The 25,800-nt window shown below is 48.3% G+C and overlaps 1 protein-coding gene across 5 annotated transcripts in view; it reads left to right on the forward strand.

Annotated features, from left to right (window-relative positions):
* Positions 1-25,800, forward strand: part of ANKRD11 (ankyrin repeat domain containing 11) — a 250,617-nt gene that overhangs the window by 185,470 nt on the left and 39,347 nt on the right. For 4 of the 5 annotated variants that reach the window (XM_071209031.1, XM_058279557.2, XM_058279560.2 and 1 more), the window contains exon 3: positions 8,622-8,768. Coding sequence is in view for 4 of the 5 variants with exons in the window: in XM_058279557.2 (XP_058135540.1) it covers positions 8,682-8,768 (87 nt within the window). In the remaining variant the exon portion in view is untranslated. The remainder of the gene's footprint in view (positions 1-8,621; positions 8,769-25,800) is intronic. The other variant, XM_058279558.2, reaches the window with a different exon arrangement.

Genomic DNA, 25,800 nt, shown 5'->3' on the forward strand with positions numbered 1-25,800 from the left:
GCCCCGGCCCAGCAAAGTGTCGTGACAGGTAAATCCATTTAGTTCGAAGTCTTTCTTTTTTTAAGTTTTATTTGTCTGTACCTTTAATGTAGAAAGCTGGGATGGAGTCCATGCCAGTTTTTGGGATGTTGCGTGAAGTTGGCAGCAGCAGCAGCCTGCTGGGGATGAGCTGTTCTGCAGGCCGACGAGCGCAGCCCGCGGGGGCGCGCTGGTGCTGAGCACGCCGCTGCCGCGCGGCCCTCAGTGCCTGAGCCTCGGTCTGTCTTCTCTGGGCTGTGCGGGTTCGCGGCCATCGCAGCTCTTTCTGCCAGGACCGGGCGCCCTGAGGTGCGGGCTCCCCCGAACTGCGGGCGCCCCAGCTCCGTCACTTGCAGAGGTGGTAACAGGCTCATCCTGCGCTGCAGGACATTCTGGGACCTCCTGCGGCGGCCGTGCCTCCACCCTGAGATGAGGCTGTGCTAGGGCGGGGTGGTCAGCACAGCCGCCTTTGCAGCAGTGGCCCTGCCTGGCTGTCCCACATGCGCAGGCTGCTCAAAGTGCCTCGGGAAAGGAGCGCGGCGTGGTCCGTCCTCGTCGGCCATGCAGATAAGAACGTCCTGCAGCCACAGCAGGCAGGGAGCCGCAGCCCCTGAGGGCCAGCGTGAAGAGACCCTGTCACCAGGGACCAGGCTGGGCAATTCCGCCGGCTGGGTCATGGGCTGGGCTGCTGGCTGTCCCTGGCCGTGCCACCCCCCACCCCCACCCCACCCCCGGCGTGGGGCTGCTGGGTCACGGCAGGCTCTCCTGCCCTTCGGCCTTTTTTCCTGGGACGCCCCATCCCAGACACCCTCTCTCTTGAGGCCTTTTGAGAACATCCTGCAAAGCTGGTCGGCAGCCGAGAGGGCCTTGCTGTCCCCATGTCCCTTGGCCGGTGCCGCTCACTTCGCTGCTGCCTGAGGTCGGCCTTGAACCCCTGCTCTAGGGGCACCGGATTCTCCTGCTGAGTGCTGAGTCGTAATTTACAGACACCGAATCTAACATAAGGCTTATTCTGAAACTCAGAAGTGTGGGAGATTTTAGGTTGCTTTTAAAATGTGTCCAAGCAAAAATAGCCAGGTCACCTGTCTTGGGAGAAGCTTGCTTGTGGAGAGTAAGGCTCCACGGCCCCCCATCTTAATCAGCTGTGGAGCCCAGTGACCAGCAGCCCCCGGCCGGCTGTGTCAGGCTTAGAACTATCTAGAAGAGAAGGCACGCAAGCCAGCTGGTCAAGAGCAGTCCATCAGGCCGTGCCTGGGTCGCCCTCCCCTCTGTGTACTGTCAGTGCTTGGTCACGGTGCTCCGTGAACCTCCACCCCACGTCCAGGACGACTCAGCAGCCCTGCCCTGGAGGAGCAGACAACTAGTTTAACTTCCAAAACTGAGCAAATTCCCCATCTAGAGCAAAGTAATTGACATTGATGAGTGTTGCTGGTATTTTTGGTACATCTGTGTTGTTCTCCCTGTTTTTGGCGCCTCTTAGCTGTAGAGTTAGAGTTCTGTTAGCTCTGTGCTAGGAGAGGCAGGCTCTGGTGCAGCCCCAGGATTATCGCCATCTCAAGATGGGGCCCGGCAGGGACAGCTTCGAGGAAGTTATCAGCCTGGAATTGGGTAGAGTGAAGCAGAGTGGAGGATGGCTGAGCGTCGGCGTCTCCTGCAGCCTACCTCTGAAGAAACTGTGGGCTGGGGCAGGGTCTGTGCGGTGCGCGAGGCTCCGGCCACCTGCACCTTCCCCCTTGGAAACTTACGCAGACATGCCAGCAGCTCCAGGTCCTGTCGCTTGGACCCTGAAAGAGCTTGTTAACCCGTTTTCCACCACTGTGTGACATCTCAGACGTGCTGGGCACTCGAAAAGAGCTATCCTGTGATCTTGCTAGAAGTTCCGTGGCTGCGTGTCGTGCAGCTTTTCTGTCCACACCAAGTCCAGATGTCAGCGCCCTGGACGTGATTGGCCTGGAGTCTCAGGAAGCCGAGGAAGCATTTTTCTGTGGGAAAGAAAACAAAACACCGACCCGCAGGCCGTGTGACCTGTTCTGTGCAGTTCTCCCCCTTCTTCCTTTCCTGGGTGAATTTGTATCCACACTCATGATTTGGGGGAGCAGGTGGGGCAGCACAGGGAGGAGTGTGGCGAGGCGTGGTGGTGTGCAGAGTGCCCCTCCCTCGGCCTGGGAGCAGAGCGCTACGCAGCCTAATTAGACTGTCCAGGAGGCAGGAGGCTGCAGCTCCGCTTCTGAGGAGCAGCATGGCTGGAAGAGGCGGGGCCTGTTGGACGGACGCGCAGCCCGCCCCGCGCTCTGGAGGAGTGTCTGCGAGAGCCTCCCTGGCTGGCTGGGCGCCCAGGCCAGGCTCGGCCCCCGTGCTGCGCTCGTCAGCTCAGCCCCCGCACGCTTGTGAAACACCCAGCATCCTGGAGGAGCAGGTTCAAAATCAGCAGATCACCTCTCCCTTGCCCCATGGCTTCTTTTGTCTGAAAACATACCTAGGGCATGGGGCTAGGGGAGAGGCCTGAACTGTGTGGCCACCGCGGCTCCATGTCCATGGGGAGACGGCAGCGTTCCCGGGTGTGATGCAGGGATGCCAGGAGAGGAGGCGCCTGCGGCGGGAGTGAGTGACCACAGGTTGCAGGTCCGCCCGTCCAGGTTTAGGAGAATTAAATGCTCTCTGACTAGGTGAGCAGGTAGTCAAGCTCTTTAAACATTTGACTTCTGGATAATCTTTAAATTTCCACTTAAACATGACTGCACAGTTCGAGACGGCGCTTGTCTGTGCTCACGTGAGTGCCAGCGGGTGCCACTCCCCCAGGCTGAAGCCTCGGTTTTGTCATGGAAAGGTGGAGGGGAATGTTTCAAGTAGAGAAAGAAAAGGTCATTTCTGGCCTGAGCTGTGGAGCATGTGAACGAAGCTACCTGTTCATTGTGTGTGCTCGGACACGAGTCTCAGGAAATGAATACAACTGAGTCTTCCCCGCTTCCCCAAAATAAATGTAGATGCATGTTTAAGCCCAGTTAAATACCTAGAGGATACTTGGTGAATGTTATCAGTTATAATGGAAAATATTTCCAAAAGATGCCATATAGGACATTATTTGATCACAAAAGAAGACACAGTTACAGGGCCAAGGGCACATGCAAGCCTGTCCACTAAAAGCAAGGAGCAGAAAAAGCACAAGGGAATGGAACTGTCCCTCATGCAGTGTTTTGAACATTGTATTTCAAAGGCCAAGCTTCATAGCAACAGAGGCAGTTAAATTCCTGGTTAGTTCCACCCCCGCCCCCCCCCCCCAAATAAAGAGGTGAAGCACATTTATCTCAAAGAAGAGTTGTTGAAAGAGAAACTGTGCGCAGTTTCCGTTTTGTAAAATGTTTTCTAATTCTGGCAGTGAAAACAACACATGAAAAGGGCGCTAAGGGCTCCCTATTTCTCTTGCTCGGTACAACTAAGAGACGAGCTTTTCATACAAAGCAAACGGAAGACTGAGGTGAAGGAGAGCAGCCAGCGGGGCCTGGGCCTGAGGGCCGCTGTGCACCAGAGCCTGGGTTTCTTTTTGCCTCCCAGAGCCCAGGCTTGGTGCCAAAGTAGTCACAGCCCAGAACCACCACCGACTGCAGGTGAGAAGAGCCCTGACCAAAGCCTGCTCTCTCTAGGCACAGGGCCAGAAGAGACAGAAAACTTAGAGACGGAACCGCCTCTCCAGGCACACAGCACACCCGTGCCCCTGAGGCTGGTGAGCCCAGGCTTCCTCCTGCGCCAGGCTCCAGGACCCCAGCCCCCATGGGTGCTTTCCGTGGAGAGCCAGGGCCTTGCCACCGTTCTCATCTCTGCCAGCAGTAACAGGCCCCTTTGTGGGGCAGCCAGGCGTGGGAGAACCTGGGTGCCTCCCACCTGCCGTCCTCGGCTGCACTCACCTTCCCTGCCAGCCGAGACAGTCTTAAGAACAACATGCAAAAACACCAGATTTCAGTAAAAAATGACTCATCATGACAAGAACCAGGAAGATCTCATATGCATGATAGAGATGCTATAATTATCTGGCAAAGAATTTAAAACAGCCATGTTAAAATCCTTCACAGAGGATTTATACACATACTTAAAACAAGTGAAAAAAGTCACAGTGAAGAAATAGTGTCATCAAACACAGAAGACAAAAAGAACAAAATGGAAATTTTAGAAAAAAGGAAAAAGCTCACTCGATGAACTTACTCATAGAATGGAAAGGACAGAGGAAAGAATCATTGTACCTGGAAGATAGAAAAATAGATATTGCCCAATCTGAACAACAGAGTGAAAATAGCAGACAAAAAAATAGAGCTCAGGGACCTGTGGGACAGTAACAAATGATTGGACCTTGTGTTATCAGAGTTCCAGAGGAAAGGAGGAAGACAATGGGCCTGAAAGAGTACTCAGATACTGGCGGAATATGCTCCAGTTTGTCAAGAGACATAAATACACAGGTAACATGTGGCACAAACTGAGAAAAGAAGGATAAAGCTAAAGAAATATACTTCAAGCCACATCACAGTTAAATTTTTGAAAACTAAGGGCATATAGCAAATGTTAAACAACTGAGAAAAACTTTCCAGTATAGTGGAAAAACATTTAGAAAGTCAGTACATTTTATACCAGAAACCGGAGACCAGAAGGTGACAAACGTTTTTCAAGTGCTGAAAGAAACCAGCTGTTAACTGAGAGTCCTATACCCAGTGAAATTATCCTTAAAGAATATTCTCAAATGAAGGAAAGCTAAGGGAATTTGTTGATAACAAACCTACCATAAAAGAATGGCCAAAGAATGGGAAACGGACTTTGGCCCAGTGGTTAGGGCGTCGGTCTACCACATGGGAGGTCCGCGGTTCAAACCCCGGGCCTCCTTGACCCGTGTGGAGCTGGCCATGTGCAGTGCTGATGCGCGCAAGGAGTGCCCTGCCACGCAGGAGTGTCCCCCGCGTGGGGGAGCCCCACGCGCAAGGAGTGCGCCCGTGAGGAAAGCCGCCCAGCGTGAAAAGAAAGAGCAGCCTGCCCAGGAATGGCGCCGCCCACACTTCCCGTGCTGCTGACGACAACAGAAGCAGACAAAGAAACAAGACGCAGCAAATAGACACCGAGAACAGACAACCAGGGGAGGGGGGGAATTAAAATAAATAAATAAATCTTTAAAAAAAAAAAAAAAAGAATGGCCAAAGAAAGTTCTCTAAATAAAAGAAAATGATAGCTAACGAGGAACCTTGGAATATTAGAAAGGGAGAAATAACAAAAGAGTAAAACTGGGTAAACTCGATTTCTCTTCTTGTGTTATCTAAACTATGTTTGACATTTAAAGCAAAAATTTTAATGCTGTCTAGATACAGTTCTAAATGTATGTAAAGGGATTCTATAAGCTGTAAAGGGAAGTAACATTTCTACGCTTCTCTTGATTTGTAAATTGACAGCAGAGATTGTTATAAGTTAGTAATACCTAGAGCGTCAACTAAAAAAGCTTTATAGAGAGTTAATACAAATGGAATTTTAAAAAAATGTTTAGGTAATAGATGGGCAGGAAATAGAAAACAGATTTTTTAAAAGGGTACTAACAGAAGATCAAAAAATGAATGACAGACCTAATCCCTAACCTGTTGCTAAATATGTTAAATGTCATTGACTAAACACACTACTTTTTTTTCCAGTTTTTTTGTTTGTTTGTTTGTTTTTTACGATATGCAGATCACACTACTTTTTAAAAAGATAGAAATTGGCAGGTAAAATGAGGTCCTGAGTTAAATCCCGCAGGTACCGCCTAAAAAAAAAAAAGGAAAGCAGGAGTGGCTCTACTGTCAGGTAAAGTAAATCTCAGAACAAAGAAAATTACCAGAGACAGGAGGGTCACCATATGAATGATGAAAGGGTCAGTCTACCACGAAGACATTGCAATCCTAAATGGGTCTGCACCAAACAACAGAGCTGCAAAATATGTGAACCCAAACCTGGCAGAACTAAAAGGACAGATAGACAAATTCACAGTAGTAGTTAGAGACTTCGGTACTTGTCTTTCTTTGATAGAACCAACTAGACAGAAAATCAGCAAGGATAGAGAAGAACTTATCATCACCATCAATACATAGGATCTAACTGACATTTAGAAAACACTATCCCACAATATCAAAATACACATTCTTTTCAAGTTCCCATTGGCCATTCACACAGACCCTGTTAGTCATCAAATAAGCCTTAGCAAATTTAAAAGAATTGAAATAATAGTGTGTTCTCTGACCATAATGGACTCAAACTGTATATCAATGACAGAAACATAATAGGAAACTTTCTAAACACTTAAAAAATTAAACACACTTGTCAATAATCCATCAATGAATGAGGAATCCTCCAGGGAAATTTAAAGAAAAAATACATTGAACTGAATGGAAAAGACGTTTATAGCATATCAAACCTTGAGAAACCAGTTAAAATAGTGCTGAGAGGGAAATATGTAGCACTAAATGCATACTTTAGAAAAGAGGGACAGTCTTAAGTCAATATTCTGAATTTCCAGAATCTAGGAAAAGAAGAGCAAAATAAACTCAAAGCAAGGAGAAAGAAGGCAGTAATAGCAGAAACAATAGAGAAAATGAAATAAAGAGATTGCTCTTTCTAAATATCAGTAACATTTAAAAACCCTCAGCCAGACTGGCAAAAGAAAAAAAGAAAGAAGATACAGAAATCGCCAGTATCAAGAATGAAACAGGATATATATTGCTGCAAACCCTGTAGACAACAGAAGGATAATAAGGGAATACTGGGAACAAGTCTACACATACAAAATTGGCAACTTAGATGCAAGGGACCTCTTCCTGGAAATCCCAAACTGTCACAATTTACCCAGTGTGACACAGGCAATTTGAACAGCCTATTGAGGAAATTGAATTAATCATTAAAAAAAAAAAGAAGCCCAGAAAAGAAACCTCCAGTTCAAATGGTTTTATTGGCAAATTCTGCTAAACATTTAAAGAAGAAATAATCCAAATTTGATACACTGTGTCAGAAAGTAGGAGGGACTATTTCCCAACTGTGTTTTATGAAGCTGGTATTTCCTTGACAGTAAAACCAGAGATATTACCAAGGAAATACCATTATCCCTCATTTATGTAGGTGTCAAAGTCCTCAACAATGTGATGGCAGATGTCATTCAGCAACATATAAAATGATTAATACCTATTTATTCCAAGATTGCAAGACTGATTCAGTATTTGAACATCAATGTAATGAAGCAGAAATGGATCATGTACTGAAATGTAAAACCATAAAACTTTTCAGGGAAGCGGTTGTGGCTCAACTGATAGAGCGTCTTCCTACTATATGGTGGGTCCAGGGTTCTATACCCAGGGCTTCCTGACCCGTGTGGTGAGCTGGCCCACACGCAGAGCTGCCACATGCAAGGAGTGCTGTGCCACGCAGGGGCGACCCTGCGTAGGGGTACCCCATGTGCAGGGAGTGCGCCCTGTGCGGAAAAAGCGCAGCCCACTCAGGAGTGGCACTGCACACACACACACAGCTGACACAGCAAGATGACGCAACAACAACAAAAAAAGCGACAATAGTTTCCTGGTGCCGCATGACGAGAATGCAGGCAGGCACAGAACACAGTGAATGGACACAGAGCAGACAACGGGGGGCGGGGGGAAGGGGGGAGAGAAATAAATAAACGTTTAAAAATTTAAAAATAAAGTAAAACTTTCCAGGGGGGAAAAAAAGGAAATCTTCAGGATCTAGGGTTAAACCAAGAATTTAAAAATTGACCAGAAGCATGATTCCTAAAAGGAAAAAATTAATAAATTGGATTTTATAAAAATTGAAAACTTTTCCTCTGCAGATGACCTTTGTAGGAGGATGAAAGGATAGTGCCTAAGTGGGTGAAAATATTTCCAAACTACATATCAGAAGACTAGTATCTGGAATATATAAGGAGTTCTTAAAACATAACAGAAAGGGGGAAAAGGGAAAAATGGACCATTAGAAAACAAGCAGCAGACTAGACATTTCACTGAAGAAGATACGCAAATAGAGAATAAGCACATGAAAATATGCCCATTATCAGCAGCCACTGGGAAACACCACGGGCCACCACTGTGCACCTACCAGAATGGCTAAAATGAACTATAGTGCCGTTGCCAGTGCTGGTGAGGCCACAGCAGCTAGATCCCTCGAATACCACTGGTGGGGAGTGGGATATGTATTGAGAGTGGGAGCTGATGCCCCCCTGGGGCACAGTCAGGGGCCGACCCTGAGGACTTGGCCGCAGAGCCCCGAGACTGCCCCACATTCTCGCAGGCCTGCTTTCTGAAGGTGGGGTGGCTGGAGCAACGCAACTTTCCGCAGTGGCAGAATGCCTGTCCGTCCCTGACCCCCCTCCTGGAGAGCAGACCTTGCTCCTCCTGGCCCTGTGGCCAGGGAGCGGCTCTTCCTCCCGCGGAGCCGTGTCCTACCTTCACTGACCTGGAGCAGCACGCCACCGCCCACAGCCCTCCCAGTGGATATTGCAGCTCCTGGCCGCTCCTTGTTAGTTGAACTCAGTTAGGCTGGGTGGGTGCCTTTTCTCTGCATCCGGTGGATTTTAACCCTCTCTGTCCTCTCTTTTGAAGCAGACGGTGGACGACGAGGCGGTGGCAGCCTAAATGAAGGTCACATGACGGCACAGAACGATGCCCAGGGGTGGCTGTTCTAAGGCAGCCCAGCAGGAAGAGTTTGCTCTCAGCAGCGACATGGTGGAGAAACAGACTGGGAAAAAGGTAACGGCCACTTTCTAGACCCCACCCAGCCCAGCTTGCCCAGCTGTCAGCAGGCTTGTGCTGGTTATGGGCCTCCTGCCAGGAGTTCTGAGTGCCCATTCCCAGAGTGGCCTCACTTACTCTCTGGTGTGTGTAATTTGGGAACCAGCGTTAAGCTTTTTTTTATTTAAGAAAATTTTATTGAAGTGTATCGTATGTACATGTAAATATATGAACAGTAAGTGTATAGCAAAAGTGTTGAACTGCAAAGCCAACGTGCACACCATGACACAGGATTCCCGTTCATCACCCCCACCTTTCATTGTTGTAGAACATTTGCTGTAGATGAGGAGAGGGCATCGCCCACGTGTTGCCACTAACTGTGTTCCCCTGTGTACACTGGGTGTGCCTTTCCCAGCCCTCTCTGGGTCAGTGTTAAACGTTTGTTACAGTTCACGAGAGAACGTTCTCCAGAGTGAACCCTGGAACAGGAGCTTTGCGGTGCAGTGGCGCTGGAGTGGCCTGGATGTGTGGGCAGCCAGTGCCCTGACCACGGGCTTCCTTTGTGTTCTTCAGGGAGTCCACGCCCGACCCTGGGCGATATTTGCATTATCCTCATTGGAAATATTGCTGCATAATTGTACTTGACAGTTTGGTCTGTCCCGACTGTGAGTGAGAAGGGGGTGGACATCCAAACCCCCGTCTGTTGATGTGCCACCCACATGTGGGGAGCATGGAGCAGCCCACGAGCCTGAGCGAGCCCGAGCAGTGCCTGGGGCCCACGCCCTGTGCAGAGGAGGGGACGCCCCTGCGGGTCCCTTGCTTTGCCTCCGCATCATTCAGTCATCTTCACGTTTTTATTTATGAATACTCTGTACCAGCCTAGCACCATCCCCTGGGAGCCTCTGGTCTGCTTTCTCTTTCTGTGAATTTACTATTTCTAGATTTCTCATTTAAGTGACGTCACGGAATATTTGGCCTTGTGTGCCTTATTTCACTAAGCATGATGTTTGTGAGGTTATACAGTGTAAGTAATATGTCTAATAAGCTGATTCTTTCTTGTCTCTGATTAATACGCCATCATGTGTGTGTCACGTATCATTCCTCTGTTGTCTTGTTGATGGACAAAAACAGGAATGCTTATCTTGTTCCAGATCAAAGGGGTTGCTTCCAGCCTTTCACCATCAAGTAGAATACTAATTGTGGATTCTGTATGGTGTTGAGAAAGTTCCCTCTACCTAGTTTTCTGAGTGTTTTTATCAAAAAAAAAAGGTACTAAATTTTATCAAAGTCTTTCCTGATCTGTTAAATAAATCATATGAACTTGTTTTTTTCCCCCTTTCTTCAATTAATGTGGTGAATTACATAGATTTTCTTATGTTGAACCCCCTTGCATTCTAGGGATAAATCCCATTTGGTCATGGTGTATAATCTTTGTAATATTCTGCTGGGTTTTCTTTGCTACTTACTGTCTTATTAACGTTTTTTTTGTGTCTGTTCATGAGGTAAACTAGCCTTCCCTTCCCCTTCCTTTCTCTTCATTTGCCCTTTGTTTTCCTTTCCTTCGTTTTCCTTGTTTTGTTTTCTTTGTTTTCCTTTGTTTTCTTTTGTTTTGTTTTCCTTTCCTTTGTTTTCCTTTGTTTTCTTTTGTTTTGTTCCTTTGGTTTCCATAGCAAGATCATGCTGGCCTCAAGGAATGAAGTAGGATGTGCTGCCCTGTTCTTGAATTCTTTGAAAGACTTTGAGAATGATTGATGCTGTTGGTACTAATTCTTCTTTAAATGCTTTGTAGAATTTACCAGTAAAGCCATTTTGCCCTGGACATTTCCTTCATAATTCAGTCACTCAGCTTGTTATAGGTCTGTTGAGATTATTTCTTCTTGCTTCAGTTTAGCTCATTCTAGGAATTTTTCCATGTATTTAGACTATCTAATTTGTGTACAATTGTTCATAATGCTTTCTTATGAGCCTTTTTATTTCTGTAACAATAGTGATGCCAACATTTTCATTTCCAATTTTAGCTATTTGTATCCTTTCTCTGACAGTCTAGCTAAAGATTGTCCATTTTACTGATTTTTTTTCAAAGAATCATCTTTTTAATTTTTTTATTTTCTTGATCTGCTCTTACCTTATTTACTTCCCTCTGCTAACTTTGTATTTTCTTTGCTACATTATTTATTTGAAATCTTTTGTCCTGTAGAAGGAACCATGTGCGCTCAAGAAGGATGGAAGGATGTGTGCTCTGCCACTGTTGGATGCGGGGTTGCGTCATAGTATTGTTCAAGTCCTCTGTTTCCTTGACCTTCTGTCTAGATGTTTTATCCATATTTTTAATTTACATATTGAAATCTCCAACTGTTAATGTAGAATTTTTTCTCCCTTCAATTCCATGTTTGCTTCATATATTTTGGGGTCCTGTTGGTTGTGTATATGTTAATAATTGTTATATCTTCTTGTTGAATTGTCTTTTTTATCAACATGTAACATCCTTCTTTTCTCTTGTAACTGTTTTTGACTGAAGGTCTATTTTGTCTGATATTAGTAGAGCCACACAGCTTTCTTTGGTTGTGTGTGTACATGGAATATTTCTTTCCGTCCTTTCACTTTCAACCTCTTTGTATCTTTGAATCTAAGATGCGTGTCTCATTGGATCATGCTTCTTTATCCACTTTGCCAACCTCTGCCTTTTGGTTGGATATACAACTGTCACTAAGGTCAGATTTCTGCCATTTTTGCTGCTTATTTTTTTGTATGTGCCATACTCTTTTTTTTTCATACTTTTTTTGTCCCTCCTTTCCCTCCATCACTGCTTTCCTTGTTTAAATATTCTTTTGTGAGGAGCCATTTTTTAATCCTTTCTCCTTTCCTTTTACATAGGTTGTTTCGGTACTTTCTTTGTGATAACCTTTAGGATGACATTTAACATCCTAGATCTATTACCCTTTACAACTCGGTATTGATACCAATCTAACTTCAGTAGCCCACGTGCTCTGCCCGTGTGTCTCCTTCCCTCCCTGTTCTCATCACATTATAACCTTATGCCTGTGTGCCCAGTAACAGAGGTTCATGGTTGTTCTTATGCGTTTATACTAAGCCATATAATAAGAAAGAGACGGCCTTTCCAGTGGCGAGAGCAGGATGCTGGTGTTGCATCGACCGTGGCCGCTGCAGCGGCGGTCTTCACTCCTCACGTGTTTTCACGTGTCTTCACGCCCCTGCCTTTGCTTTCGGCCGGAGGACCCCCTCCAGCACTTCTTGAAGGCCAGGTCTAGTGGGATGAACCCCTCGGCTTTGTTTATCTAGAAGTGTCTTTTAATTTCTTCCTCATTTTGAAGGACGGTTTTGCCTGATGTGTTATTCTTGGTCGATTTTTTTTCCCTTAAGGACTTCATGTTTTCCCCCTGCCTTCTGGCCTCCATGGTTTCTAATGAGAAATTGGATGTTTATCTTCTTAAGGATTCCTTTTCTGTGAATGTTGCTTCTCTGTTGCCATTTTTGAGATTCTATCTTTGACTTTGATCTTTATAATTCAACTGTAATTGTCTCAGTGTAGATTTCTGAGTTATTCCTGCTTGGACTTTGTTGGGCTTCTTGGATTGATATGTTCATGTCTTTCATCAGATTTGGGAAGTGATTGACAATCATTTTTCAAACTTTTTTTTTTTTTTTTAATTATTTTTTATCTTTAGGAGATACCATGGATTGAACCTGGGACCTTGTACATGTGAAGCACCCACTTGACACTGAGCTACATACACTCCACTCAATATTTTCTCTCTCTCCCCCCTTCCCCTGCTGGGGCACCCATGTTGCTTCCAATGTCATACTTGGGGGTGCCTCACAGAGCCTCAGTCTCAGCTCTTTTTTCTTTCTGCTCCTAAGACTGGGTAGTTTGAATCGCATCATCTTCCATTTCACTGATGGCGTCAATCTGTTCTTGAACCTCTTTTTTGAATTTTTCGTTTCGGTTACTGTACTTTGCAGTTCCTGTTTAATATCTATCTTTTTATTGAAATTCTCATTTGGTTCATATATTGTTTTTCTGGTTTCCTTACATTCTTTGTCCATGTTTTTCTTTAGTTTATTGATTCCATTTAAGAGAGTTGATCTAAGTTCTTCCTTCACAAGTTTCTTTAGAACTATTTTTTTTCTTTATGTGACTTGACCATACTTCATGCTTTCCTAACTCCTTGTATGTTTTGGAATTCTTTTTTTATTGTCACTCTGGAAATCTAGTTCTCCTGCTACTCAGTTACCATCAAGAAAAAGAATTTTAAAAAAGGAAAGAGAAAGAAGAATAAAAAATACTAACAAAACACTCCCCATCCTACCCCCAACCCCATATACATTGCCTTTTTGAGTCTGTCTATAGGTACAGGTGGAGAGCCAGTGTCTGCTGCTGTGCATCTGTGCTGGTCCCTCAGGGATCTGCCAGATTTTTTTTGAAAAAAAACAACAACAACAACAACATGAATAAGAGAGAAAGAAAACCAATAAAAACAAAAAGGTGGATGCTGCTGGCTAGAAGCCACTGCTGCCAAGAGGCTGAAGCGAGGCCTGAGCCTGCACCGGGCCTGCACCTGCACACCAGGGGATGAAAGCCCGAACCAGTGCTGCGCTGGCACTCTGCGGCCTGGCGGGTGCGGCCAGAGCCTGGAGCCACTGCTGCCCTGCAGGCTGGCGCCTCGGCTGTCTGTGCTTGGCCACCTCCGCCCTCTCTGACTGGCCTCGACCTCCAGCCCCAGGTTTTGAGGATGTGGTTTTCTCTGCCTGCCCTGCCAGCCAGCCGCTTCTGGGATTTAGACCCTGTTCCCGTAGCTCCTGCCGTTCCCCAGCTGCTCTGCTGTCCCAGCTCAGGGCCCTGTGCTGCTGCTGCCTCCCCGAGGCTGGCCCAGGCCTCTCCATCTCTGCGGCCCCTTGGCTGCTCTCAAGGGCTGTCCTTGTGGCATGACCAGGTCCTGGTCCAACTTTGCCCATGTCTGGTCAGGAGTTACCTGGGGAGTTAAGCAGGATTGTCTGTACCTCAGGCAAGATGCCAGGTGGTGTGTTGAGTTGTCCTCTTGAGCCAGCTCGGGGGGCGGGTGAGTGTAGGGTCACAGGACCCTTGTTACCTGCCCACATCGTGCCTCTGGAGGCAGAGAGCCCTGGGGACCACAGCTTCAGGGCCTGGCCCTCTGGAAACTGACACTGGCGTTCCAGAATGCTTCCTAGCTGTGAGCCTGCAGTGAGCACGGGCCTGTACTTGGTAAAGGCGGAAGAGTGACAGCCCCTCCCCGCCCCAGAAGACCAGAGCAGGTACAGAACGCAGGTGAGCCTCCAGGGAGTCCTAGCTCTAGGTTCCTCTTTCCCTCTTTTTCTGATTGCCCAACCTGAAAAAATGAATAATAAGTGTAGGGAAACAAATTCCCCCCCATGGTGTCAGAAGATTTTATTGAGAGGCTGGTGTTCTGGTTGTTGAAATTGGAGCAGGTTGGGTATGGGTGGGACCTCAAGTCCACGCAGGCAGGGACAGCCTGGACGAGGCTGGGGTGGGGGCCAGGGGGAGATGTGCGGTGGTGCCCAGACTGCCGACACAGGGTGCTGCTGGCTTCCTGCTCCAGCGGCAGTCATGCTCACCAAGCAGTGTGTAAGTGGGTTTGAATGGTTCTCTTTTACTTAAGAAAAAGAACCTGACAGAGCTGAACTGGTTCTGATAGAAGAGATGCTCACTCTGACACATCTGCTGGAGGGAACATGTGGGTTTGGCTTTGGGTTTGACTTACCACGAAGATCAACCCCAAGATGAAGCCAGATGTTCTCACGGAGGCAGAGGTACTACTGAGCAGAGGGCCGGCACGCAGGTGGGAGCGTCTCTGGGCCAGTGTTCCCTAGCCCCGTGGGACACTCCTGCTGCGTTTGAACGTGGATCGGGGGAACGGCACTCCTGGGGCAGCCGCTGCTTGAAAACGTGCCATTCCTTAGGGATCAGGGAGTCCCCACCAGACCGACAGGTCTGCTGTTGTACTTTCCATCACAAACTCCAGTTTTCCCAGATACAGCCTTGTGTTACCAAAAGCAACAGGTTTTAAAATATTTCCAAAAGATTCGTGATTCTTAGATGTAGTTCTAGGTGGTGCTGCTTCTGGCATGGGGTTGGCTAGCATGGGGCGACTGCACCGCAGAACCCCACTCAAGAAGGCTCTGAGCCCACAGAAGGCCAGAGCATGCATTCCCAAGCCTCCCAGCCAGAAGGCGCCCTGAGGGTCTGGCCTGACCCCCCACCGTTGAGTGTGCACTGCTCCGTGGAGGCTGGTGATGCTCTGGGGTCCAGGGACATCCCCCAGGCCACACAGGCCATCCCTCCACCCTACACAGGCTCCTCTTCATTGCTTGAATGCACATCATCCAGCAGCTTTGAAGCAGACGCTCGCACCTGCGGCCTGATGGCAGCAGAGGTCCTCAGAGTGAAGAGGTGATTGCCGACCTCCTCTCATGCTTCGAAGGACTTTGTCAAAAAGGTGAACAGGCAGCCACTCAGTGGGGGAAAATATTTGGAAACCACCTATCTGATAAGGATTTGATCTCCATCTTCTATAAAGAGAAGATCACACAACCCAAGGATAAAAAGACAAGCAACCCAATTTTAAAAATGGGCAAAAGACTTGAATAGACAATTCTCCAAACAGGAAATGCAAATGTCCAAAAAGCACATGAAAAAATGCTCAATATCACTAGCTACTGGGGAAATGCAGGTAATAACTACTTAGAGATATCATCTCACACCTCAGACAATAGCCATTATTTGAAAAAAAGAACAAAAAAACCAGCTGGAGAAAATGTGGAGAAAGAGGAGCTCTCGCCCACGGCTGGCAAGAGGGACGGTGCAGCCCTGTGGAGGACGGCGTGACTGCCCTCAGGAAGCTGCACATAGACCTGCGTAGGCTCCGGATTGCCACAGCAGCGTCCCCCGGAACTCGCCAGGAGGGCGGGGCGGGTCCATCCCCAAGACCTACAGAATGAGGACCTGGGCCCTGAGATGCTTCCAGGAGCCTCACAGGCACAGGCGAGCGTGCGGGCCTCTGCTCTGCCTGCCCCAGCTGACGTCACCACTTGTATGTCACTGTGGCAGCCTCACAGACCTCCTGCTGCCCCTGAGGGTCCCATTTGCGAAGATGGGGTCCCCGCAAGAGGGCGTGCTGCAAGCCAAGGCATACAGGTCGCCCCCTTCATCTAAGAGGAGGGGTTTCAAACCTGGCCCCTGCCGTGGAGATTCAGGGGCTGTGTTTGTGTGGCCGTGGCTGGTGGCTGCTTTGTCCTGTGGTTTCCATAAGCAGACCTTGGACAAGTTCTGTAAACCAAGCAGGGTCCATGCGGCCACAGCTCCCCATTCTCCTGGATCCCCATGCCAAACACTAAAAACAATTGGCTGGAGAGGGAAAAGGGGTTTGTGTGCAAAGAATGAGCTCCAGGGAAGGACAGGCAAGGCTTTGGCTTCCCTGGCCGCGTGGCTGGCAGTATGGGCCTTCCTCTCAGCCTCAGGGCTGTCTGTGGCAGTGGGGACTCAGACCACTGGCTGCCCACCTGCCTCTTCTGCCTACCCCCTGTGATAGTCAGGGTTCTCAAGGGAAACAGAATCCAAGAGATGCCTGTCCATAGTATACGATTCTTCTCCAAAGAAGGATATACATATGGCTGGTTGGTTTGTCTCTTGGCTCCGCCTTTCGGAGGCATGGCTCTCTGTGATCAGGTGGACCCCGCGTCTCACCACGCCTGATTCATGTGCTACTGAGGTATTGTGTGCGTGCATGCAAGATCCTTGGGTGCCCACCCATGTTTAAAAAGTGGAATGAGTAGGGTCAGATCTTTTTTTTTCTTTCCTCTTCACGTTCCTGTGCAGGCATACCTGGGAGATGCCATGAGTTCCATTCCAGGCCACTGCAGTACAGTGAATCATAGGAATGTTTTGGTTTCCTTGTACATATAAAAGTTATACTGTACTGTAGTCTACTGAGTATGCAATAGCATTATAGCTACAAAAACTGTACATACCTCAATTTTAGAAATACTTTATTGCTGAAAAATGCTAATAACCATTTGAGCCTTCAGGGAGTCGTAAACGTTGCTGGTGGAGGGTCTGGCCTCGAGTTGACGGCTGCTCAGGTTGGAGATGCTGTGGGGGTGTCTGTGACTATTTCTTGACATATGACAGTAGTGAAGTTTGCCTCATTAATTTACTCTTCCTTTCATGAAAGATTTCTTTGTGGCCTGCCATGCTGTTGATAGTATTTTATCTGTGGTAGAACTTCTTTCAAAATTGGAGTCAAACCCTGCTGCTGCTTTATCAAATAGCCAGGAGTAGTCTCCATGTCAAGATACCACTTTCTTTGTTCATCCATTAGAAGCAGCTCCTTATCCAATAAAGTTTGATCATGAGATTGCAGCAATTCAGGCACATTTCCAGCCTCCACTTCTAGTTTCAGTTCTCTTGCTGTTTCCACATCTACAGTTCCTTCATCCACTGAAGGCTACAGCCCCTCAGTGTCATCCATGAGGCATGGAATCAACTTCTTTCAAACTCCTGTAAGTGTTCTTATTTTGACCATCTCCCATGAATCACAGATTTATTTTATTTATGCCCCATCCCACCCCCGCTGCCTTGTTGTTCTGTGGTCGCTGTCTGCTCTCTGTGTCTGCTCGTCTTCTCTTTAAGAGGTTCTGGGAACCAAACCTGGGACCTCCCATGTGGAAGAGAGGTGCCTCACCTGAGCCACTTCAGTTCCCTGGTTTGTTGTGTCTCTCATTGTCTTTCCTTTCTCTGTCTCTTTTAAGATTTAAACCCCTCTTCCCTCCTCTCTTCCCCTGCCCTGCTGTTTTTGCTGTCTGTGTCCATTCACTGAGGGATCTTCTGTATCTCCTTCTCTTTTTGTCTTCTATTCTCATTTTCTCTCCATCCCTGCCACTGTGCCAGCTCGCCTTCTCTAGGAGGTACTGGGAACCGATCCTGGGACCACCCATGTGGTAGGCGGATGCCCAGTTGCTTGAGCCACATCTGCTTTCCACAGGTCTTTTTAATGACATCTGGAATGGTGAATACTGTCCAGAAGGTTTTCAGTTTACTTTACCCACACCCATCAGAGTGTTTTTCTTAAATAATAAGACTTGAATGTAAAAACGAGTCCTTGATCCATGGGCTGCAGAATGGATGTTGTGTTCACAGGCATGAAGACAACGTATCTCATTGAATGTCTCCATCAGAGCTCTAGCATCATGAGGTACATTGTCAGTGAGCATCCATATTTTAAAACGAATCTTTCTTTTTTGTTCTTTTTCTTTTTTTGAGCAGTAGGCTTTAACAGTAGGCTTAAAATATTCAGTAAACCATGTTTGTAAAGCAGATGTGCTGCCATCCAGGGTTTCTTGTTCCATTTATAGAGCACAGGCAATAGATTTAGCCTAATTCTTTTTTTCCCCCACAGTTTATGTAGATAAAGTCACATCCCATACAATCTATCCAAAATGTACAATCAGTGACTTTTAGTATAATCACAGTGTTGTGCCTTCATTACTACAAAACATTTTAAAACAGTTTCATTACTCTGAAAAGGAAAACTCCATATCCCTTAGCAGTAACCTCTTAATTCCTCCATCCTTCTGAATCCTACGTAACCACTAATCTCATTCCATCTTTGTAAATTGACTTATATTTACATTGTGTATAAATGAGATTAGGCAATATGTAGTGCTTTGTGTCTGATTTCTTTCACTTAACATAATGTGGTATTTTTGTGTTTTTTTCCCCCTAGATTAACATCTTATAACATACATTTGTTCAGGTTCAAAGAAAAACAGTCTAAAATATGCAGTATTACCCATATTCATTCTTCACATGAGGTTTCACTATGTGCTACACTTCTGTGTACATTGTTTAGCTCTTCTTTTAGAACTGTATCCGACCTTGTCTTTCCCTTTCAACCTCTGTCTTACCCACATAATATCTGCTAGTCGCAATCATTGTGCTGTGCTTTCATCTTTTCTGCTCATTTCCAAAGATAAGCACACACCCTTTTTACCAATTCTGCCCAAGTTAACCCAGCTTTCCATTCTCTGACCTGCTATTTTCTGGTGACACGTATTCTAACTATGAACTCCGTGAGTTTATACATAGCCTAGTTCTTAGGGGCCCTAGGGTTTTTAGAGTGGTAAGTGAGCACTGGCTTCATGCGACAGCCACCACCGAGAGAGCCAGTCACTGCGAGTCCCGGGGGCGTCGTCCTCCAGTCGGAGGCTGTTTTGTCATTGAGAACCTCCTCTGCATGGCTGCCCTGTGGTCACAGGGTGCCCGCGCAGCCCCCGTGTTTCTTCGTTCCTGCTTCAGTGCAGTTTCATCCGTTGTGACAGGCAGCAGGGGTGTCCCGCCATGTGTGGCTGCAGGAGACCTTGGTTTCTGCCTGCGTGGTTGAGCACTAGCTGACAAGCGGTCACATGGCGTTGACATTTTTCTTGCTTCTGCGAATGTGCTCACTTTCTTTTGTCTCCCCAAACTTACTCTGTTTTTTAACTTTGTCTTTAAACATTTTATTGTGTTAAGTACACCAAAATAAAACCGTAAACCCCTACCCCCTCACCACCTCACAACACTGCCTACTCTGTCCAGTTTGTTCCTTTGCCGTCGTCCCCATAGAGCTTAAGCAGCCCCAGCATGCACATCTGTCAGACGCGGCGTTCTGCCCTAGATGCAGACGGAGCGCTGCCGTGCAGTCGTGGGGCTCGCCGCAGGTCAGCTCTGCAGTGCGCCTCACTCGTGTGCCTTCCCACAGCTGCTCCCCCTCGGTTCCAGCCCAGCCCCTGCTGTGCACCCCGACACCAGTGAGCTCACAGGGCCCGGGCGCCCTGCACACTCACCTCTGGGCAGATAGATGCAGTTGGACTGACTGTCCTCCCAGAGGAAGGACCACGAGGGTGCTTTGAGCGCAGGAGCTCAGCCCCTTCCAGGTCCGAGGCACGGGGGGTTACAGATGGACGGAGGTCAGGCGAAATAAAGTGCCCTTTGTTGCCTTGGACCCCTTCAGGCCCCAGGCTAGAGGTGGACGCTTTCACCCTCCAGCAGCCAAAGGTTCCACCAAGTGCTGGGAGCTGCCCTTGGGGCAGCCGGGCACCAGCACCAAGCCCATCCGCACTGGACGGGCCACCAGCCTGACCCCTGGGGAGAGAGCCTGCTGAGGAGCTGTCCCCCAGCAGCATGGGCTGTGGCACTGCCCTGTGCAGAGTGCCCTGTGCTGGGGGGACCTTTCCTGCAGGTCCCACTGGGAGCTCTTGCCTCTTCCCTCCTCTTTCAGAGGTAGCCACTGTCTTGAATGTTTAACCATTCCTTTGCTTTTATTCTCTCACTCCCTGGAGAAAGGGCTAAGACATGGAGGGGAGCCCCTTCGGCTTTGCTTTGGAGCTTTCCCACTGAATTACCCCCTTGGCTCGCCACCAGCCTGCCACTCTGGACCTAGTCCTGGCGTGGGTCTGGGGGCTCGTCTCCTTTTCCCAGAAGCTGTGGTTCACGCATTTATTCTTAGTTGATGCTGTGACTTCTTAGGTAACCTGTTGCTTCTGTGCAGTAGCAGACCTGAATTTATTCCATTTGTTTAAAACCTGCTAAGATTTTGAAAATGGCCCCTCCTGCCTCATCAGGATGACCACCAGGCCTGCACCACAGCCCCCGCAGCTCCTGGTCCCTGCGATGCTGTTTGGATGGCTCTGTTGTCATGGAAACAGCAGAGGAGTGGACAGGTGTGGGGCTTTCACCTTTGCTAGCCAAGGCGGGATAGGGAGCGGGCTTCTTTCAAATCCTGGTGGCCTGGGAAACGGACTTTGGCCCAGTGGTTAGGGCGTCCGTCTACCACATGGGAGGTCCGCGGTTCAAACCCCGGGCCGCCTCGACCCGTGTGGAGCTGGCCATGCGCAGCGCTGATGCGCGCAAGGAGTGCCTTGCCACGCAAGGGTGTCCCCCGCGTGGGGGAGCCCCACGCGCAAGGAGTGCGCCCGTGAGGAAAGCCGCCCAGCGTGAAAAGAAAGAGCAGCCTGCCCAGGAATGGCGCCCCCCACACTTTCCGTGCCACTGACGACAACAGAAGCGGACAAAAACAAGACACAGCAAACAGACACCAAGAACAGACAACCAGGGGAGGGGGGGAAATTAAATAAATAAATAAATCTTTAAAAAAAAAAAAAAAAAAACAAATCCTGGTGGCCTGGGCCTGTGTGTCCCTGAGGGGACACAGGAGCTGAGGGAGAGGTGCTCAGGTGCGGCCTGGGAGCCGCCATTGTTGCGGGGGCTGCAGGGGGATGCCCAGCGCCTCTGCGTGCAGTGACTTGAGCTCCAGGAAGGACACGCGGTGAGAGGCAGCCCACACTTTTCTCGTGTTTCGGGTGGCCTGTGCCCTGCGGAGGCCCTGGCAAGCCACTCCACTGCCATTCTCGAGAGTCTGCTCCTTGCTGACTTGGAGAATTTTTTAAAATACTCATGTTTTCACTTTGGAAATAAAGTCCAAGTGGGGTCATCCTGGGACCCTGAAGGTGCAACAGCTTTGCTGCTTGGCTCCTCCTTCCGTCCGTCCTTTATTGTAGCCCTCCCTCCCTCCTGTGCCAGGGCCAGGCTCGGTGCCCATGAGGATACCTGGCAGCTTGTTTCCTTCATTCTGTATTTACTGAGCACCTGCTGTGTGCTAGGCCTGTGCCAGCGTCGTGGCTACCGGAGGCCAGTGGCTGGAGTGCGAGGCTGCCCCGATGGCGGGGGCCCTGCTGTGGGCCTGCTGTCCCTGGGCGGTGAGGGTTCTCACTTGCCCTTCCCTGGTGGCCGAGGATGTGGAGCCTTATTTCATGTGCTTATTGGCTGTATCGTTTTTGGAGAAGTGTCTGTTCAAGTCCTTTGCCCATTTTTTAATTGAGTCGTCTTTTTGTATTGAGTTGTGGGAGCTTTTTATGTATTCTGGATATTATACCCATATCAGAGATATAGTTTTCAAATATTTTCCCCCACTCTGTTGTTGTCTTTTCAAAAGTGCAGAAGTGTTTTGATACTTACGAAGTCCAGTTTATTGTTTTTTCTTTGCAAGTTCATGCTTTTTATGTCATGTCTTAGGCAAAGACACAAAATTTTCTCTTACGTTTTTTTCTACAACCTGTAAGAATTTTAGGAAATTGAATTTAGTCATACATTAAAAAAGATAATATATTATGGCCAAATGGGGTTTACAGCTAGACTTTAAGGTTGGTTCATCATTTGAAAATGATCTCTTGCAATTCATTATGTAGACAGACTAAGTAAGAAAGAAAAAACATATGATCTTATCGATTGAACAGAAAAAGCATTTAACGAAATTTGACCCATTCATGATAAGAACTCTCAGCCAAGTAGGTCTGAGGGTAATTTTCTTGACCTAATCCAGAGCATTTTCCAGCCATGGAAATCTGCAAGTCAGAATTCTGTAAGGCAGGCTGCGAGCTGGAAACTCTGACGAAGGTTTCTCGATCCCTGGGAGAATATGGCGGCTGAAGTAGAGCGGGGAGACTTCTCTCTGGTGCTCCTGGAGGCACCACCGTTGGCAACTGCAGATGCCGCCGATGGACTGGTGTCCTCACAGAGCCCGCTGTGCTCACCTCACCAGACCGCCGGCCCCACGCCCAGCCCACTCAGGCTCACAGACCCAGTCCCAAGAGCCTTTTAGGTTGAAATTGATGTTAAAAAATCATATGGAACTTCAGAGGACTGACAAGAGTCAGAGCAGTTTGATAACTGCATTTCTAGCCACGTGTGGAAAAACACACCAAATGTGATCTATGAACCAGTTAGTGGTCAGTCTGAAGGGGTTCTTTCATAACCTATAATAAATGTGAGGTGTAGGTGGAGGGATGATGTGTGGGAATTCTTTACTTTATGCATGATTGGTTTATAAGTTCACAACTTCTCTGATAAAAAAGATATAGTTTAAAAAAAGTAAACATAGAAATATTTACTCTAAAGCTACAATAAGAAGACAATGTGATGATGACTTAAGTATCTAGAAAGTTCACAAATAATTGTATGACTTTTTAATATGTGTCAATAAAATCAATTTTGGGGGAAAAAAATCTCACTAGTAGATATCACACACATGGTCGGATGATTGATTTTCAGCCAAGATGTCCAGGAAACTGCACTGGGGAAGGATAATTCTTTCAACAGATGAATCTAGAGCAATTTGTTGGCCGCAACCTGCTGTGCTGAACCTTCTGAGCACAGAGCAGCATGTCTGTGCTGCCCTTGGCCTTCTCGGGGAGCCTGCTGCAACCACGGAATAGCACGCAGGCATCACAAGTGTGACCCTCATAGAACTTAGGCCACGTGACAGAAGCTTCCTCAGGAGGGGCTGTCCTGTGGGAGTCCACTCACGGGGCGCTGCAGAGCAGGCAGAACCTGCGGGAAGGCGGGGGATGGTTGGAAAGGGCTGCAGGGTGTCCCGGGGCGCCGGCCCTGCCAGCAGTTCTGGAAGACCGTGCACCTGCGCAGCTGTGCCGTAACTCAGGACAGCACTTGCCTTCTTCACTGCCTTGCCGTTGGCTGGACAAAGCCGCGGGGGTGCTTCCGCAGGTGCCTCGGCACGCAAGTCGGTGTGCGCTGTGTGGGCCGAGGGCGCGGGCCCCACCAGCTGCCCTTGGAGAGGACTGAACTTGTGGCGTCGCAGGCCACCCTGTCAGCACACATCCTTTCTGTGCTTCATGGGGCAGACCGTGTGCCCACAGGATGGCTGTGTCTGTGCCTAGCACAGGCACTCTCATGCTAGTTGGAAGTGCTTTTTTTCTTTTGCTTTTTTACTTAAAAGAATGTCTTTCAGCTAAACCGTGGTTATTCAAATAGGGGTACATGGCACCTACTTTGTTGAAAGTGAAATGAATCTGTCACTTTAAGACTACAGCTGCTTTTTTTTTTTGGCAAATGGTAAAATTTGAGCTTTCAAATGAGAGTCACAATTTTGGGAAACAAGACTTCCTGGAGTGGATGTGGCTGAGTGGTTGAGCACCTGCTTCCCATGTACGAGATCCCGGTACCTCCTTTAGGAAAGTGGCGGGGGGGTGTTCGTGCTGCTAACTGCCATTGGCCAAACTTCACTTCTGAGCAGTGGGGTCTGTCGGGTTCCGTGTGTCCCGAGCTGCTGTCACAGGACAGCTTCATGGAACAAGAGGGCGCTTTCAGGAACATGGGGCTGCTCCCTGCTCCACGGCGGGCGGGGCGGGCCAGCAGGGCTGGGCACAGAGCCCTCCGTCCTGGCCTGGGTCCCGCCCCCGGGGCTGGGAGGCGTGCTCCAGCGCTGCTCTGCGCCCTGTGCTGGGGCCTGGAGGGAGGGCTGTAAAAGCCTGAGCACAGCTCTCTTGAGCTCGAGGGACCCGCTGGTTCCCGGTGTGTTTGTGTGCGTGAGAACGGCTCTCCTGCAAGCTCCTTAGGGCAGTAACCACTCAGTGGGCAAGGCCGTCGCGCCTGCAAAGTGTGCTTTGGAGCAGGGTCTGGCTCACCCTTCTTTCTCTCCTGTTTTGTTTTTCACTGAGGGAAACAAAAAAGGCTTCGTCATCTCAAGAGTGCAGAGGGAGGCGTTTTAAAATGTACACCTGCGTGTTTCCACCCACATCGTCCTGGGCCCCTTCTCCCGTGCAGCACCCTCACCTTGCGCTATAAACGTTGACTTGTTTTCCCTGACTTTGCGGTGGTTATATTGGAATCACAGCTTTGCGTTCCCATCTGGCTGCTTTGATGCAAGGTGTTGTCGTTCTGGAGAATTCCACCTGTGCCTTCACTACAATGGGTGGCTCATCATTTGTCCCTTGATGGGCAATGGTGTTTCTTCATTATTCAACTGTGAGACAGTCCTGAGCCTTCTTTCACTAGTTTGTGAACTTAGACACTCTTTTTTCTAACTACTAGAAACTGTCAGTAGGGAAGGAGATGTGGCTCAAGCAACTGGACTCCATCTACCCTATGGGAGGTTCAGGTTCAGTTTCCAGGCCACCTGGGGAAGGCCAGCTGGCCCGCACAGCAAGCTGACCAATGAGATGATGCAACAAGAAAGAGGCCCAGAGGAAAGACAGTGAGATACAACAAACCAGGGAGCTGAGGTGACGCAAGCCATCAGGTGCCTCTCTCCCACACAGGAGGTCCCAGGGTCAGTTCCAGTGCCTCCTAGAGAGAAGACAAGCAGACACAGAAGAACGTGCAGTGAATGAATGGACACAAAACAGACAGCACAGGCAGCGGTGGTGGGGGAATAAACAAAACAAAATACATCTTTTAAAAAAAGAAACTGTCCAGTAGTTCTGAGAGGTGGCTGCACCACATACTCTCCACCGGTTCCTTGGCATTTATTGCGATAACCTAATGCATTTTCCTGATGAGGAATAATGAGGAATACTTTTCAAATGCCTGTTGCTTCTTGGGTATTTTCTTTTGTGAAATACCTATTCAGATCTTTTGCTCATTTTAAAGTTTGGCCCTTTTGTTTAGGAGTGTGGACTCTGGTCTTAGGGGCCCTGGCTGTCCTCCCCTGACCCGGGTAGCTGTGCAGGTTTCCTGGCACTGACCACATTGCACAGCCCCCCTCCCAGGAGCACGTCGAGCTCCATCCCGTGTGTTTTCTGCAGCTGTTGAGAGGATCCTGTGATTGTCTTTGTTTTCTTATGTGGCACATTCCTGAATAAACTCACTTTGTTACTGTTTTTATTTGTATTTTTAATATATAAACATCAGAATATGCTTGTATGTGTTTAGAGTTCTCATTTCCACTGGTTTATAGTTTTCTTTTCATGTAATGCCCTTGTAAAATTCTGGAGTTAGGGTTAAGATCGCCACATAAAATGGGCTCCTCTCCTCAAGGTTCATGGAGGAGTGATAGTCCTTTCGGTGGCCCAGGACCTCCCCTGGTGGGCAGGTGTCGAGTCGCAGGTGTGAGCTCTTCTGCTGGTGTATTCAGGGCTTTTTTCCAGCATTGGAGGAGCCTTCCTCCCGCCTCCCTTCCCAGGGGTGTGTGCTCTCCAGGTGGAGCCCGCCAAGGGCACCCTG

This window comes from Dasypus novemcinctus, chromosome 18 (assembly GCF_030445035.2).
Source record: "Dasypus novemcinctus isolate mDasNov1 chromosome 18, mDasNov1.1.hap2, whole genome shotgun sequence".
NCBI classification, from domain to species: Eukaryota; Metazoa; Chordata; class Mammalia; order Cingulata; family Dasypodidae; genus Dasypus; species Dasypus novemcinctus.